This window comes from Sorghum bicolor, chromosome 7 (genome assembly GCF_000003195.3).
Source record: "Sorghum bicolor cultivar BTx623 chromosome 7, Sorghum_bicolor_NCBIv3, whole genome shotgun sequence".
NCBI lineage: Eukaryota > Viridiplantae > Streptophyta > Magnoliopsida > Poales > Poaceae > Sorghum > Sorghum bicolor.
This window is the reverse complement of record NC_012876.2, coordinates 55,941,535-55,956,956: the sequence shown is the minus strand read 5'-3', so window position 1 is coordinate 55,956,956 and position 15,422 is coordinate 55,941,535. Positions and strand designations below refer to the sequence as shown.

Below are 15,422 nucleotides of genomic sequence, written 5' to 3'. Positions count from 1 at the left end.
TTGATCCATTTTTGCTAATTATGCTGAGATGGGACTGACATTAGCTCGACAAAAACTGTTCTTAACCATAAAAGCACAGCGTTTGATCTCCAAGACGTGTTGACAAAATTAAAGGATTCCGGGTTATCAAAGGTCATATATTAGGTTGTTTAATATCCTAAATTATACAATGTGCTTAGCCAGCAATTCAGAAAAGGAGCCACCACAACCAAGTTTTGCTGTCATACAGAAGGATTCCATTTTTCTTATATCCAGCAGTTATTTTGCGATGGAAATAAGATTCCTCATTCAATATATTAACTTCAACGGAAGCTTCCAATGCATTTGGAATATTATTAAACTCCATTTTAACTTGACTCAGGCAACTATTGAGAGATAAAGTCAGGAGAAGCGATTCACAGGTCGGTATGGCGTTGCATCAAACCTTTGCTGAACTCTTGGTCAGCTGCCTCTTCATCACCCTTATTAATCTTCAAATAGAGTTCAAAAACCATAATATCATCGCCAGCAAGAGCTCGATACGAGCCAGTCATAGTTAAGGTATCATCCTGCGAAGGGATTCAGCAGAAACATGTAAGAACAACAACAGAAAAATAAAGCTCGACAAGTCAAACGTAATTCAGTTCATTTAAATATCAGCACAAGATCCAAGAATTATAAATTAGACAGCCTGACTTCAATCCCAACCCATGAGTCAGAAATGTGAATCAGGGCCTTGTTTACTTCTACCCTAAAACCTAATTTTTTTCAAGATTCTCTGTCACATCAAATCTTTAGACGTATGCATAAAGTATTAAATATAAACGCAAATAAAAACTAATTGCACAGTTTGGTCGGAATTTACGAGACGAATCTTTTGAGCCTAATTAGTCCATAGTTGGACAATAATTACCACAAATAAATGAAAGTGCTACAGTGTCCTGAAATTTTTCATTTCAGGAACTAAACACTGCCCAGAGCAAACCAGGTTATGGCATTAGGGTACCTTTTTTTTTTGGCAACATAAGAACTCCGTTTGTGTGAATATGATTCTCACTCCAAATACATTGGAGGCTTGACAAAATAGCTTGGCCAGGCAGCTCTCCCAGACCCATCTGATTTCGTCTGCCTAGAGGTGGGATGCACCTACCTGGCCCAAGCAGCCTTCCCTATGCCAAAACCAAACCCTTAGGCACAACATAGCGATACTGGGCCGTCTAGATCTAGATGGTGCCTAGAGACAACATATATAGATGGCTCGTCGTAGCAGTATTCTATTTGCTAACTGATATTTCTGCTATTTGTAGATCTATTTGATAGTTCATACCTCAGCTAATTAGAATTAGAAATCTTACTAACATTTGCAATATTCTTCTGTAATACGTTGGGGATTGTCCCTGCCGCGCTTGAATAAGTAAACACATCCAGTCAACCTGATCCCTCGCCACTGCCATATATGTTAATGGGATAAGGCACATCAGACTCAGAAACCTTGATTGAGATAATATTCATGGATCCAAGGGCCAATAAGAGTTAGAGATTTTGCTAAACCGTGGCTCGCGCTTAAAATCCGCTGTAAAATAAGGACAAGAGAAGGCTAAACAAATAGCTGGTGCTTGGATATGCAACTGGTGAACACTACTTTCTCATCCCAAGATAGGTTCGGTAAAAGCAGGTCTTGATCACGACGATCAACTCTAAACATCTTCCGCGGTATCCCTTGCGGATTCAAGGGCAGCAGCGTCTTCCCAGCAGCCATGTCCCCGTTCTCTCGGCCATCGCCGATACTTGTGTGTTTATCACCCTGGCCACCAACACAAGCTGAAAACAAGGTTTAGATTATATGTCACATCCAACTAAAAAGAGATGCCTTGGAGTAAAGAGGTGACAAAAAAGGCTATGACGAGTGATTTATTCATAGTGGATTATTATTTTTTGATGGAATCAGGAGGGGTTTCCCCCTACTGTCTTTTATTAAAACAAAGGTAAAAACTTTACAACTGAGATCATGTCACAAAGAAAGAGAGGAAAAAAACAAACAAAATTACACAAAGTGATCTAGCCATTGACTAATATGAGGTTGATAAGCAGCCTTTGCTCTAAGTATAACAAGAGCAAAATCTTTCCTGAAGATGGCTTTACACTCGCACTCTTGGTTAGAGTTCAAGCCGATTCTGGAATCACAGAGTTCAGGCAAGTCAGAGAAGAACTTCCCAGCAGCATTATCACTATGTTCATTCTCCAGAGAGGGCTGATGGTTCTTGCCGCTGCAGCCATTGCATTGCACATTAATGTCCCCATTCTTGAAGCTGTCGACACTACTTGTTGGTTGTGTGGCCCTGCTGCCAGCACAAACTGAAAAGAAGAAAGGTTTTGGTTTTATGCATCAAACCAAATCCAGCATAAGAGCAAAACGAGCCATGAGTTAAGACGCCGACAAATAAGAAAAAGTTTGTGCTAATTCTTAACTGAGGATTGCACTCACTCACACAAGTCCCATTCTATGGGATCCCATTTTAAGGAGGTTATATCAAACTGCTTCTAAGAAAAATCAATGGTTTTTCTGGGTCACATCACATTACGAGCTAGTTAAAGGTGATGTGAAGAAAAAGCTATATGATTGATTCCATAATTGTGGAATCTGCACTCACCACCATCTTCTTGGTTAAAGGCCAAGCAGATTTCGGAATCACGCGGCTCTTGGAGTTTAGGTAAGTTGGAGCCTCGAGGTCTCGGAGTTTCTCCGCAGTCCCATCTAAGCCGCCACCGTCACCGCCACCAAGAACACACGAATAAGAGCACAGATATTTCAATCTTGTTCAGGACCCAAAACGAATTGTATATCGCATCAGACGAACAGGGGATCTAGTAGCGTACAGAAGCAGTAGGAACTCCCTTGCCACTCGGATCTGTGATGTAGGACGGCGTGCCAACAGAAGACCCGTTGTTGGTCTTATGATTCGGATTCTGCTCCATCGATCAGCTCTTCTCTAGGCTTGTCATCCGTATAGATCAGTCTCAGAAAAAGTCTATTTCATCCTCTAATTATGAAGTATATATACACTCATGTGTTCTAATTTTGTTGGACTCAACATGAGTAGATTTATACAGTAAATATATAATATGACATACTTTAGTATAAAATTTTTGCTATAGATTTTACAGAAAATAATATGAAGATTTTGATATATTATTTCTGTAAAATCTACAATAAAAACTTTATACTAAAGTATGTCATATTATATATTCACTGTGTAAATCTACTCATGTGGAGTCCAACAAAATTGAATTTTTTATTTTATATTTTTGTATAATTTACTATATTTTTTCAAAGATTTAGGTGAAATAAATATAAAAGAAAAAGATAAAACCGCTGTCACTATAGCAAAACTATGATGACTGTAGCTTAGTCAAAAACCACTTGAGGAGGTTATTTAAGCGGTTTTGGAAACTTCAAGGGGTGAACATCAGTCTAGTTTGAGAGTGTCAAGTAGTCTATTTTTATAGTTGTAGTAGGTGAAGTAAACTTTTTCCTTCGGTCTCGAAAAAACACGAGGTCTCTTATCAATCCTTGTTCGTGACCAAATAAAACGAATTCGCATCGGAAGAAGAGGGGATCCAGGAGCGTACCCTAGACAAGAGCTTTGATCTCATCGCAGCTATCGGGCCCATCAGCCCCCAGCGATCTCGCCTTGGCCCATCAGCCCAATACAGTTCATCACCTAGTAGAAATGCGCCGTTGCGCCGTTGCACGCTGTTTGTATGAAAAAGGCATGCACGTAAAAAGAGATTAACAGAAATTACTCAAAAATATGTCTCGGTTTCCATCTTTCAATGCACACACAATCAGTGTCATATAATTGAGTGCTTAAGAGCTAATAGCTTTACAGTTCTGTCAGAATGACATTCATTCTACTGACACAGAAGTATTTAGAATTCATGTACAAATAAGTAAATAACCAATGAAAACAGAAAAAGGCAACGCCTTTGTATTGTCGCAATCGTATGACCGATACGTACTTGCAACTTCATTAGAAGAAGCAACAGCACCCTAAGATTTCAATGTTATGCATTGGCACCCAACGTGTAACCCCTCTGACCTATGGCAACTTCATTAGAAGGAGCGACATTCTACAGTGTCATCAAAGATATCGGTTGAGTGTATAAAAAATGACAACAAAAGCAAAGGTGAGGTCTATTCTACAAGAAGTGCTAGAGTATTGTGAAACAAGATATCATCCAAAAGCAATTATGAGCTTTTTCAGTCATCACACGGCAAGATTACAGTTTATAAATGAGGCAAACATCGTTCTCTTGCCGAAGATCAAAACGGCATCACAAATAACAGACTATAGGCCGATTAGCCTTATAAACAACGTGGTCAAAATTGTTACAAAAATATTAGCAAACCGTCTCGCACCCCACATGAATTCTTTAGTGTCCAATGCTCAAAATGCCTTCATCAAGAAAAGATGCATACATGATAATTTTATATATGCCCAAAAAATTATACAACTCCTCTATAAAAATAAGAGATCAGCCTTATTCATCAAGCTTGATATCTCAAAAGCCTTTGATTCCATTGGATGGAGCTTTCTGCTAGAGGTCATAGGCTTGGGATTTAGTACAAAGTGGAGAGATTGGATATCATCTTTACTAGGAACAACAAAATCAAAGGTGCTTGTGAATGGCCAACCGACCCAAGAGATTACACACGCCCGCGGACTGAGGCAGGGAGACCCCCTATCCCCACTGCTATTCATTTTGGCAATTGACCCACTGCTACTCAAAAAGGCATTCTTAGGCCAATCCTATCGAAGGCGGCAAACCTCCGATGCTCCCTCTACGCCGATGATGCGACCATCTTTGCAGACCCATTAGCTTTGGAACTGGATCATCTATACACATTACTGAACTTCTTCAGAGATTGCTCAGACTCAAAATCAACATCTCCAAAACAGAAGTTTTTCCCATTCAGGTGGATAGTAACTCCATAGCACAACTTCTCCAAAATTTCCCCGAGAAAATTTGTAAATTTCCTAGAAAATATCTTGGTCTCCCACTCCATATTCGAAAGCTTCGCAAAATCGAGGTACAACCTTTGATAGATAAGATAGGTGCAAAATTGCCTGGATGGAAAGGGAAGCTACTATCTATTTCCGGAAGGGAAACTCTTCAAGACGGTTCTCTCAGCACAACCAATTTATCACATGACCGCCTTCCTAGAAATAAAATGGTTAGTACATAAGATCGATCACATAAGGAGGAGTTTTCTATGGAGGGGTGAGACCCCGAACAAAGTGTTTGGCGGTCACTCCCTAGTAAATTGGCCAACGACGTGTCGACCGAAAGAAAGGGGGGGGGGCTTGGGGTGCTGGACCTAGAATGTTTCTCCCGTGCGCTAAGACTACGATGGCTTTGGTTCAAGTGGAAATACAAGGAGCGTGCTTGGAATTGCCTATTGGCGTGATGGTGATCTCTTTGCGGCCTCCACAGTGGTAACAATAGGAGATGGTAAAACTGTGAATTTTTGGACATCGTCCTAGATTGAGGGAACATCGCCAAAGAGCTTTGCACCGAACCTATTCAGAAAAGCTAAGAGAAAAAAGATTACGATGTGGAAGGCGCTTCAATATAACCGGTGGGTGGCACATATCCTGCTGCTGCAAACAGTTCAAGAGCTGCATGTGTACGCCGCACTATGGTTATGAGTACAAGAAACTACACTTCAGAAAAATAGTGAGGACACAATACGTTGGAGATGGACAGCAGATGGAGAATACACAACCAAAAGTGCATACAACATCCAATTTGAAGGATCTTTCAGCAAGCTAAAATTGACACCAATTTGGAAAGCACAAGCTGAACCTAAATGCCAATTTTTTGCATGGACACTTCTGCACAAAAAAATTCTAACTGCCAACAACTTGATGAAACGTAATTGGGCAAATGATCCCATTTACAAACTATGTGGAATGGACCCAGAAACGCCAACTCATCTTTGCAAAGATTGCACCTACGCAAAGCAAGTCTGGTCCTATTTAAAACAATGGCTCAATCTATATGTGCTAAACTCAGTTGGAATGAATGGATCCTTACATGGTTACTGGCGCAAATGCCGAGCAAAGTTTGATAGAAGTGAGCGTAGAAAGATAGATGGTGTCATGATCTATTTTTGGTGGAACGTCTGGAAGGAACGCAATAGAAGAACTTTCCAACAAAAAACATCTGCAACCGATCCAAGTAGCCTAGCCTTGCAAGGATGAAATTCAATAATACCAAATGACAACAAGACCTAGCATGTTGTTGAGTAGGTGTTTATGCTAGTGCAATACAGTGGTTTGGAACCGGTTACTTTCTTTTTCTTTTGTCTCTTTTTTTTTCCAGTAGTCTTTCGGTTTTTTGGCATGTGTGTCATAGTAGTTTCAAGTCGAGTTGCCATATAAACTATTGTAAATCTGTTCTGTTTTTCTTTTTTCTCGTCTAATAAAAACACGGCAAAGCTCTTGCGTCTTTCTAAAAAAACATTGACTTACATGCCTGTTTGGATTGTGGCCTCCAAGGCAACTTCTCGGCTAGGCAGCCATCCTGACCCTAGGCGTCCTTGAGAGCCGCGCTCGCCCTAGGCAAGTTTGCCTGGATCTGATCCAAATAGACCTGTATAGCGTATAAATGACAAACCCTCCTTCCTTTAGGCCAGTCTTAAGAGTAAGTATTATAGCGGGTTGTAAGCCGGCTAAATGCTGAGGTGGAGGAGAGAAGGGAGGAGAGAGAGGAGAAGCAGGTTGTAAGCTTACAACCAGCTTAGGCACAAGAACCAAGAAACTTTGTGTGAGAGATAAGTGAGCCATGTATTAATAGCGAATAGCTAACTATTGTATGAGTGAGCTGGGAGAAGGCTGTAAGGAACCTTACAGCCAGCAAGTGAGTTGTATTATTAAACTTGCTCTAATAGTGTTTTATCATAGTTTTATAGACATTAAATACGTTGATGTGACACCATATTAATAAAGAAAGAGATGATAAAAGTTTTATAAGAGTAGAGAGAGTTTTATGGGGATGAAACTCTTTTATATAGATGTGTTGGAAACTAGATCATGAAACCCTCACTAAAAATAACCTTATAACTACACAGTCTACACTGCCTCCACACCTACAGTAATCATAGCAAGTATAATTAACTATCTACTAAATCAAATGGCATAGTCTTGCTCTGAGAATGAACATGAAGTAATCTGGTTAATTTTAATTTACTGTATATAATCAGTGTTTTGGCTAAGAAGATCACTGCATATAGCACAAACGAATTAAAAATAATATGCACAAACGAATTAAAAACAATTTGACTCATGCAAAAAAACCGTGTACTATACAAAAAAATATATGTGAACCAACAAGACATTTTCTTCTAAACGCAATAAATGCATGCTACACTAAATAAACAACCATTAACGAAAAAGGAGAAAGTAAAGAGATAATGGACCACTTGGGTATCAGTGGCGGAATTAGTGTGGGGGCTAGGGGGTGCTTGAACACTCCCTATCCCCATGTTGTCCATAGAACCTCCATGGAGCATCTTTTGAATTTCTAACTATGAATGAAAAGGAGAAAAGAGCAGGAAAAAAAGAAACATGAGAGAAAGGAAGAATATGAGCACCCCCTCTCTATGATCCTGGATCCGCCCCTGTTGGGCATGTTTGGTTGCTGCCCTCATTATGATCTGCCTAGCCAGGAGCAAGCCTGACTGACGCCTGAGGTGTGTTTGGTTACTGCCATGAGCAACTGCCTAGCTCAGGCATCTGAAATCGAGTGCTTGTGCAGCTTGCTGCGAAGACCGTTTGTGCCTGAACAACAACACCATGCTCCATTGTCGCTTCTTCCTTCCGGCCATGACCACAGCTCCAACGCACTGTTCTCAACTACAGAATTCCTAGCACTAGCGGAGAGAAGCCAGTGGGTTGCGGGCACTATGCATTGCCGGTTTCAATGGTCGCGGAGAAGGGCGCACATGCCGTGTCATGGAGCAACACCAACAGGCACAAGGGAGGCCTGGGGGGCAGTGATATGGACACAAAAGCAGTAACACTATTTGACAATGATATGGACAATGAAGAAAAACATAGTAAATGAAGGAGATCAAGATGCATGAGCTGAGATAGTGAAGGCAATGACTCAAACTTAGCGAATTAGAAGAACCAAGGGCAATTAGTATTGAAGGAGCAATTGTCTCAAGGACATGCTAGCAAACAAGTTCCTTGGCTAGGTATGACATTCACAAAATCAGAAGACGCGTATACTTTCTACAATGACTATGCATATATAGTAGGATTTTCAATGGTGAGATGGCATCCATACAAGGATAAGAAAGATGACAAAAATGGCAATGTAACAAGGGTGACACTAAAGTTTAACAAGTTTGGTAGGAATGCAAAGTACAAAAAAATAAGACAAAGAATTCTGGTACACCTCCCACGCCCAATCTAGTACCAAATAAAGGGAAAACAATCGTTGTGACACTAAAGAAAGGAGTATGTACGGTTACTTGACTCAATCTTGAGCATAACCATCCGCTTGGAAACAAAGACTATAAGTTTTGATACAACAAACAACATTAACAAGTACAGTATGGAATTTTGCATCAATTGTCGGCATAACTTAATATGAAGACAACTGTCTATTTAGGTGTGCTTTCATAATGGACAAAATTACAGAAATTTTTGAATGGCTATTTGAGATAATGCTGATTTGTATGGGAGGAAAGCATCCTAAAACTACAATCACAGATGAAGATTTAGCAATGAGGGATGCTATAAGGAAAACATTGTCAAACACTAATCATCACAATTGTTTCTTCCATATTGTCAAGAAAGCTAAGGAGAAAGATGGGAGGATTTTTTTGATGGAGGAGAACAAACACCTGCACGAGAATATATTTACCATTCTTACAAATTTATTGACAGAATCAGAGCTTGAGCTATAGTACAAACAATTGTCTGCAAAATATGATATCAAAGGTTTCAAATACTTGCCACACATGTGGTTTAATAGAATTTTTTGCTCTAGTTTACTCCAATCAACATTTCTTTCTTTCTTTCTTTTTATTGAGAATTACATAGTACAATACAGACACTCACTACGCTCACACACTCACCTCTATGAACACACGTACGCAAACACTCCACTTCCTCCACCACCTCACGCCACAGTCAACATTGTACTCTCTCGTCCATCATCGTTCCGCAACACATATGGTGGCTGTGTGGCATCCTCTCCCCCATAACGTCTGCCGTCGTCGATTCGTTGTAGACATCTCTCTCCCACATTTTTTTTCTCAAGGACTGTGTTCGTCGATATATCTAAGTGTCTAGATCTTGAGTTGCAACCCACCCAAGCTAGCAATGGCTACACCTCTATGGCCCGCTACCCTCTTTTATCAAATTATGTTTTTTTGTACTGCTCTAATTTCATATTGTAAAATGTTTTGGCTTTTCAAGATTTATAATTCTTATTACACAATTAAATATGCACTATGTTTGATATATAGTAAAAATAATATATCTGAAAAAGACAAAACACGTTATAATTTATAATTTGAAACCAAGGTAGTAGGACTGAAGAAGTATCTCAGGGACAATGTTTTTTTTAAAGGAGAAGACGTGGATGGAACGGTGGATTCCACGTCAGGATCCAAAAAAAAAGAGAAAAAGAAAATGGAAAACCTGTTGCGCCGAGCACAAAAAACCAGAACCGCAGGTCACACCGCACCGGACCGGCCCGGACCGGACACTCGCCCAGAAAGATAGGCCTGCCCACTGCCGCCACACCCATCCTTTTCCTTTCCTGCACAAATCACGCACGCGGCACAAGAGCCCAAATCACGGCACGGCCACTCGGCCAGGCCACGCACAAAAGCCACGCACGCACGCACGCGGGGGGCTCAGCGCTTGTCCTGCGCGGCGCACGGAAACCCACCTCCATCCGCCGCAGCACCGCACCCGCGTGCGTCGGCTGCTTGCTTTGCTGCCCGCCCCCGCCGACACCGAGCGCCGCCACTCCCACCGCAGCCATGGCGGCCCCGCCCCGCGCCACCGCGGTCCTCGCGTGGTGCGTGCGCTCTCTCTCTCTCTCTCTCTCCCGCGTTCTCTTCTCTCTCTCTCTCGCGCGCGCGCGCGAGGGGAACTCCGTTTCTCCTCGCGACGCCGACGCGGCGGGGCGGCCGCTGAACTGATTGCTCTCCTTCTCATTCTGTGCAGGGGTTCCGGGGAGGACGGACAGCTGGGCATGGGAGGGAACGAGGAGAAGGACTGGGCCCACTGCGTGGAGGCGCTGGCCCCCTACGCCGTCACCGCCGTCGTCGCCGGCAGCCGCAACTCCCTCGCCATCTGCGACGACGGCCGCGTGCGTCCCCTTCCCCTTCCCCTTCCCCGACCCGCCGCTGCTTTGTTGTTCATTTCCTGGCGAGCTTCTGTTCTGTTCTGTTCTGTTCTGACCCGGTTGCTTTGCTTGGGGTTCCTTGCCGCGCGCATGCAGCTCTTCACTTGGGGGTGGAACCAGCGCGGCACGCTCGGGCACCCGCCGGAGACCAAGACGGAGAGCTCCCCGGGCCCCGTCAACGACCTCGCGGGTGTCAAGATCGTCCAGGTGCGCCTCAGTTCTTCCGCTTTACCTGCGAGGTTCGTGCCTGTGTGCTGCTGTGCTGACGAAACAAGCTCTCTGAGGCCTATGGTTTCTTTGGTTCATTCAGGCGGCGATTGGCGGGTGGCATTGCCTCGCAGTTGACGACAAGGGGCGCGCCTACGCCTGGGGTAGGGGCACCCGCTTCTTCACCGCGATTCCCGTGACTGATTTTCTGGTTGCTTTGATGCAATGTGCGTGGATTGTGTGCAGGGGGGAACGAGTACGGGCAGTGCGGTGAGGAGCCCCAGAGGACGGAGGACGGGACGAGGGCGCTCTGGAGGGACATCCCGACCCCAAGGCGCTGCGCGCCCAAGCTCAAAGTCCGGCAAGTGAGTGGAATTGGATTCCCGCTTTGTGCAAGTAGCTAGCACCAGTGGGAATGTTCTTGGAACTTTAGCAATTTTGGTTCGGTGCATTGGTTGCAGGGAATCCAACAATTTTTGGATAGTGTTGTCACTTTGGCATATGCTTTGTTGCCAAAGTAGTAGTCTGATCACAAACCACATATAGGATAGTTTATATAATGGAACTGGAGTAGTTATAGTGTCTCTCGCATGTTCCTGTCGTGAAAGGATGCTGCAACTTTTTTGTGCTGCACTCGTGATTTCGGTTCGTTAGCTTTTGGCTTGCTTATTCGTTTGCTAATTCTAGGTAGCTGCTGGAGGGACACATTCAGTGGTTTTGACTCAAGAAGGTCACGTCTGGTCATGGGGACAGCCATGGCCTCCTGGCGATATGTATGGTGCCTTATGATGAATATTTTTTTTTGTTTACTCTTCTATTATCTCCTTGATTCTAATGTTGAGCATGGGTCTTCTTTCAGCAAGCAAATATCTAAACCAGTACGTGTGCAAGGGCTTGAGAAAGTGAGGGTCATTGCTGTAGGTGCATTCCATAATTTGGCACTAACAGAGGATGGAATTTTGTGGGCATGGGGTAGTAATGAGTATGGTCAGCTGGGGACTGGAGATACCCAACCAAGATCACAGCCGATACGTGTCGAAGGACTATCTGATCTCTCACTGGTGAGTTGGATTGATTTCTTCTCTTTGATTTTCTGATACATTTTCAAACTAGTTTGTCATCAGTGAGTTTCTCAAGGCATTATTTATTAAAAAAAAAGTTTGTCAAGCCATTGCCAAATGAGCTTATGTAAGGATGACAGACCAAGATAAAAAAGAAATTAAACTTTTAGTTGTTTTTCCCTGAGCTCGATCTATCATTGGTTTAGCTTTCATTCATCTGACAAGCTTCATCCTTTTCGGGACATCCAGTTATAATCATTGCACAATTGGAATACTATGTTTGAATGTTTGATGTTGCTTATGCAAAGAATGGCATCCGATTCTTTATTTGAGGACACCACTGCATGGGCATAAATTGATAATTTATCTGCACACTGCTTTCCTGATTTCTCACTTGTTGCATATACTCCAATATCTTACATTTGCAGGTTGACATTGCTGCTGGAGGCTGGCATTCAACTGCACTAACTATAGAGGGAGAGGTATTTCCTTTATCTTGATTCTTGAATTCAGGGTTACCATCTTACTATATGCTGTTTTATCCTGCCAAGCCACCAGATTGACACAAATATATTGAGGGACAGGCTATTCTTTTGTGCTTAGGAAATTAACTTCATGAAAGCTGTTGACATATTATTTTGGGCTGCAGATAAGTTCATTTTCTTGCTATTTATTCAGGGCATGCTTTAAAGATGTCCAGATTAGAGAGCACCGGAAATATACACATTATACAATGAAAGTAACCTAGAGGAGTGTGTTGACCGTGTTGAGCTCATCTTAACCGAATACAGAGTCAGCAGTTGTTCCAAAAAAAGGCACAGACTAAGTTTGGCTTGAGTTCCATTGATTCAGATCCATCTGTACCTTATTCTGCATTTTCTAAAAACGAATATTAATGCCATGGAAACATGTGCTTTAACGCAGTAAGACTGGCACTGAACACAATAAATGGCAAGACGATAACCGAAGGCACTGCAGGCTAGATATTGTATTGCATAGGGGTAGACAGTGATGGGGAGCATACTGAGGTGTATGTTGAGATCTGAAATTAACTAGGATTGTTTCCAGGGTTTTCCTTACATAGACAATACTGAGGATTTGTGGTTGTTTATTTAGAAAGATGGATCATGTGACAAACATATATGCTGTACTGGGCAAAGCAGATATGCACTTAGGTGCCTCTATTATATATGTCAGACTGATCAGAACTGCTTGCTGCAGCAAGCCTGCCTGCATCTACTATTCTTTGTAGTAGAAAATAAGCAGCAACAACTGCTGTAGCTGATTCAAAAGCACAGCTGAGCAGGCCCATGAGTTGCACAAATCAACCTGATCCAATCTCGATGCATTGTAAAATATTCTTTTTTGGCACTCATCATTTTCTACTTGAACACAAATAATTTGTTTTTTATTCTCTTAACCTGCACCAACTTTCTTAGGACTAAAAGTCTTTGTTGCTGTTTGGTCTCTCTAGGTGTATGCTTGGGGGAGAGGAGAGCATGGGAGGCTTGGATTTGGAGATGATAAGAGTAGTCGCATGGTGCCCCTAAAGGTTGAGCTCCTCGCTGGAGAAAATATTGTTCAGGTAATAGACCTTGGTATTACTGGGATGTTGTTGGCTTCAGCTGCATTAGCCTTTCCTGTGGACTGTGGTCCTGAAGTGGTTGAACAATTTTCTTCTCCAAGCTGCGCAGCAGAGCTCATTTTGCATGTTTGCAGGTGTCATGTGGAGGAACACATTCAGTTGCGCTAACTCAAGATGGCCGGATGTTTTCTGTAAGTAGAAGTTGTCTTCTACTCCCTACAATCCTACCATGTGCCTTGCCATTATCTTTTCTAGCTCAGGGCTCCAACATATAAAATGAAGATCCTGGCCACTTGACCATTTTTATGGTCTTTGCAGTAGAATACCACCAATAGAAAAATCTAAAATTTATGCAAAATCCTGAAGTGCATTAAAGCAATTTTAACTGGAGCGAACCCAAGGATGTCTGAATCCATACAAGCATGATCACATACATTGTTGATTTTGTGGTCAGTAGCCAAGCTATAGAACATTCTTCCTGAGGGAAAAAACATGGCCATAGTTGAGACAAGGATGAACAGACCAGGTTTTCTATTTTCTTACATATGAAATACTTGGAAGATTTTGGATATGCCTTTTAAACAACACGATGCATCGCTTTATGTTCTAAGAATGACTGTTATCAACTGTATGTATTTTACCCAAGTTTCACTAACCCCAGTTGAGGCATTATTGACGTTTTCTGCATTACGCATAGTTTTATGGAGTTTTGCCGTGCATATTAATGGTGAATCTCTTTTGGTGTTGGCAGTATGGGAGGGGCGACCATGGCCGTCTGGGCTACGGCAGGAAGGTGACGACGGGGCACCCCATGGAAGTGCCCATCGACCTGCCGCCGCCCAAGAGCAGCAGCAACCCCGACGGGCAGTGGCAGGCCAAGTACGTGGCTTGTGGCGGGCGGCACACCCTGGCTATCGCGGAGTGGACAGAGCCCACCGACTGATCACGGAGTGCTTGACTTCCTGAATGAATACTGATATGCGTGCAAATCTGAGGCTGAGAAGCCTACTATACAATTATTATATATAGTGTTCGTGGAATAAGCATAAGTTGTGCAACATTAGGCATCATAAAATTTTCTGTATGAGCTTATTTAATTTGGCAAGGAACAAATTAAAATAGTCGGGAAGAGAACTTTGTGCAGAGATAGTAGATGAGAGACGTTCAGTATTTCAGCAATATTTTCCCATGGACAAATTTGTGCTGTATTCTGTGCTTTTTTTTTGTTTTTTTGGCTCCCCTGTCCTTCACTCGATGCACGGCTACACATGATTACTTCAGGGAGCACTTGGGTCAACCACAAGTCCACAACAAAAGCCTGGCCATTCACTCTTGATTGATCATCGGTTGGGCACCTGCCTGCGGACCTATCGTCGCTGGAAAACCCTTTTTCTCCCAAGAAGAGATTAGAGCATTCCAACCGTTTTGCATAGTTTGTTTAGCAAATGAGGGAGTTTGCCAAGTCCTAAATAAATATGACAAAGGTGAAAAGAGGCAATCCTAATAGTTTGGTATTAATCACTTGGCAAAAAAGAAAATCTGTCGGCGAGAGGAGGGAGTAGTCTCACGACCACGCGCGGGGGCGATAGATTTCGCGCGAGAAACACGATGCCAAGCGCGGAGGGGCTTGGCATATATGGGAGTCATTCCCATCTATTTGCCAAGTTAACAAAATTACAAAGCCCAATTGCCAAACCGTTGGATAGGTGTTTTTTAATTTTTTTTGCAAATACATGAATGCAAAACCTATTTGCCAAACGGTTGGGATGCTCTTAAGGCCTCGTTTGTTTTGGCCTGTTCCAAAACTTCCACGCCGATCGAATAGGCCTGGCTTAAAGTCAGGACAGATAAAAAATAATTGTTCGGTTAGATACGACCCAGCATGAAAACTGGTTAATCTGAGACTTTTTTCCTCCTCTTTGGCCTGGAATGGAGACGGATGCTCCTAAGTCTGGAACATAACCAGGCCTGGAACGAATGACACACCTAGAACCACTTTATTCAAGCCTAGAACATTTCCAAGACAGTAACAAAAACGAAGCAAACGAGGCCTAAATATATGGATGAAGATAACCTACGTTGAGGAAACCCCCATCATCTCTGTAGCGCACCCCGCCTCCCACCTCGTGCCCGTCGTCTCCACTGCCCTGTCTTTC

At 42.7% G+C, this 15,422-nt stretch overlaps 1 protein-coding gene across 1 annotated transcript; it reads left to right on the top strand.

The window, feature by feature from the left end:
* LOC110437171 (ultraviolet-B receptor UVR8-like) lies at positions 9,887-14,474 on the top strand. Its single transcript, XM_021465507.1, has 11 exons — positions 9,887-10,083; positions 10,233-10,377; positions 10,510-10,620; positions 10,724-10,784; positions 10,867-10,985; positions 11,308-11,393; positions 11,480-11,681; positions 12,110-12,163; positions 13,156-13,266; positions 13,401-13,457; positions 14,018-14,474. Exons 1-11 carry the CDS (start codon positions 10,046-10,048, stop codon positions 14,207-14,209), a joined length of 1,176 nt encoding a protein of 391 aa, XP_021321182.1. The 5' UTR covers positions 9,887-10,045; the 3' UTR covers positions 14,210-14,474.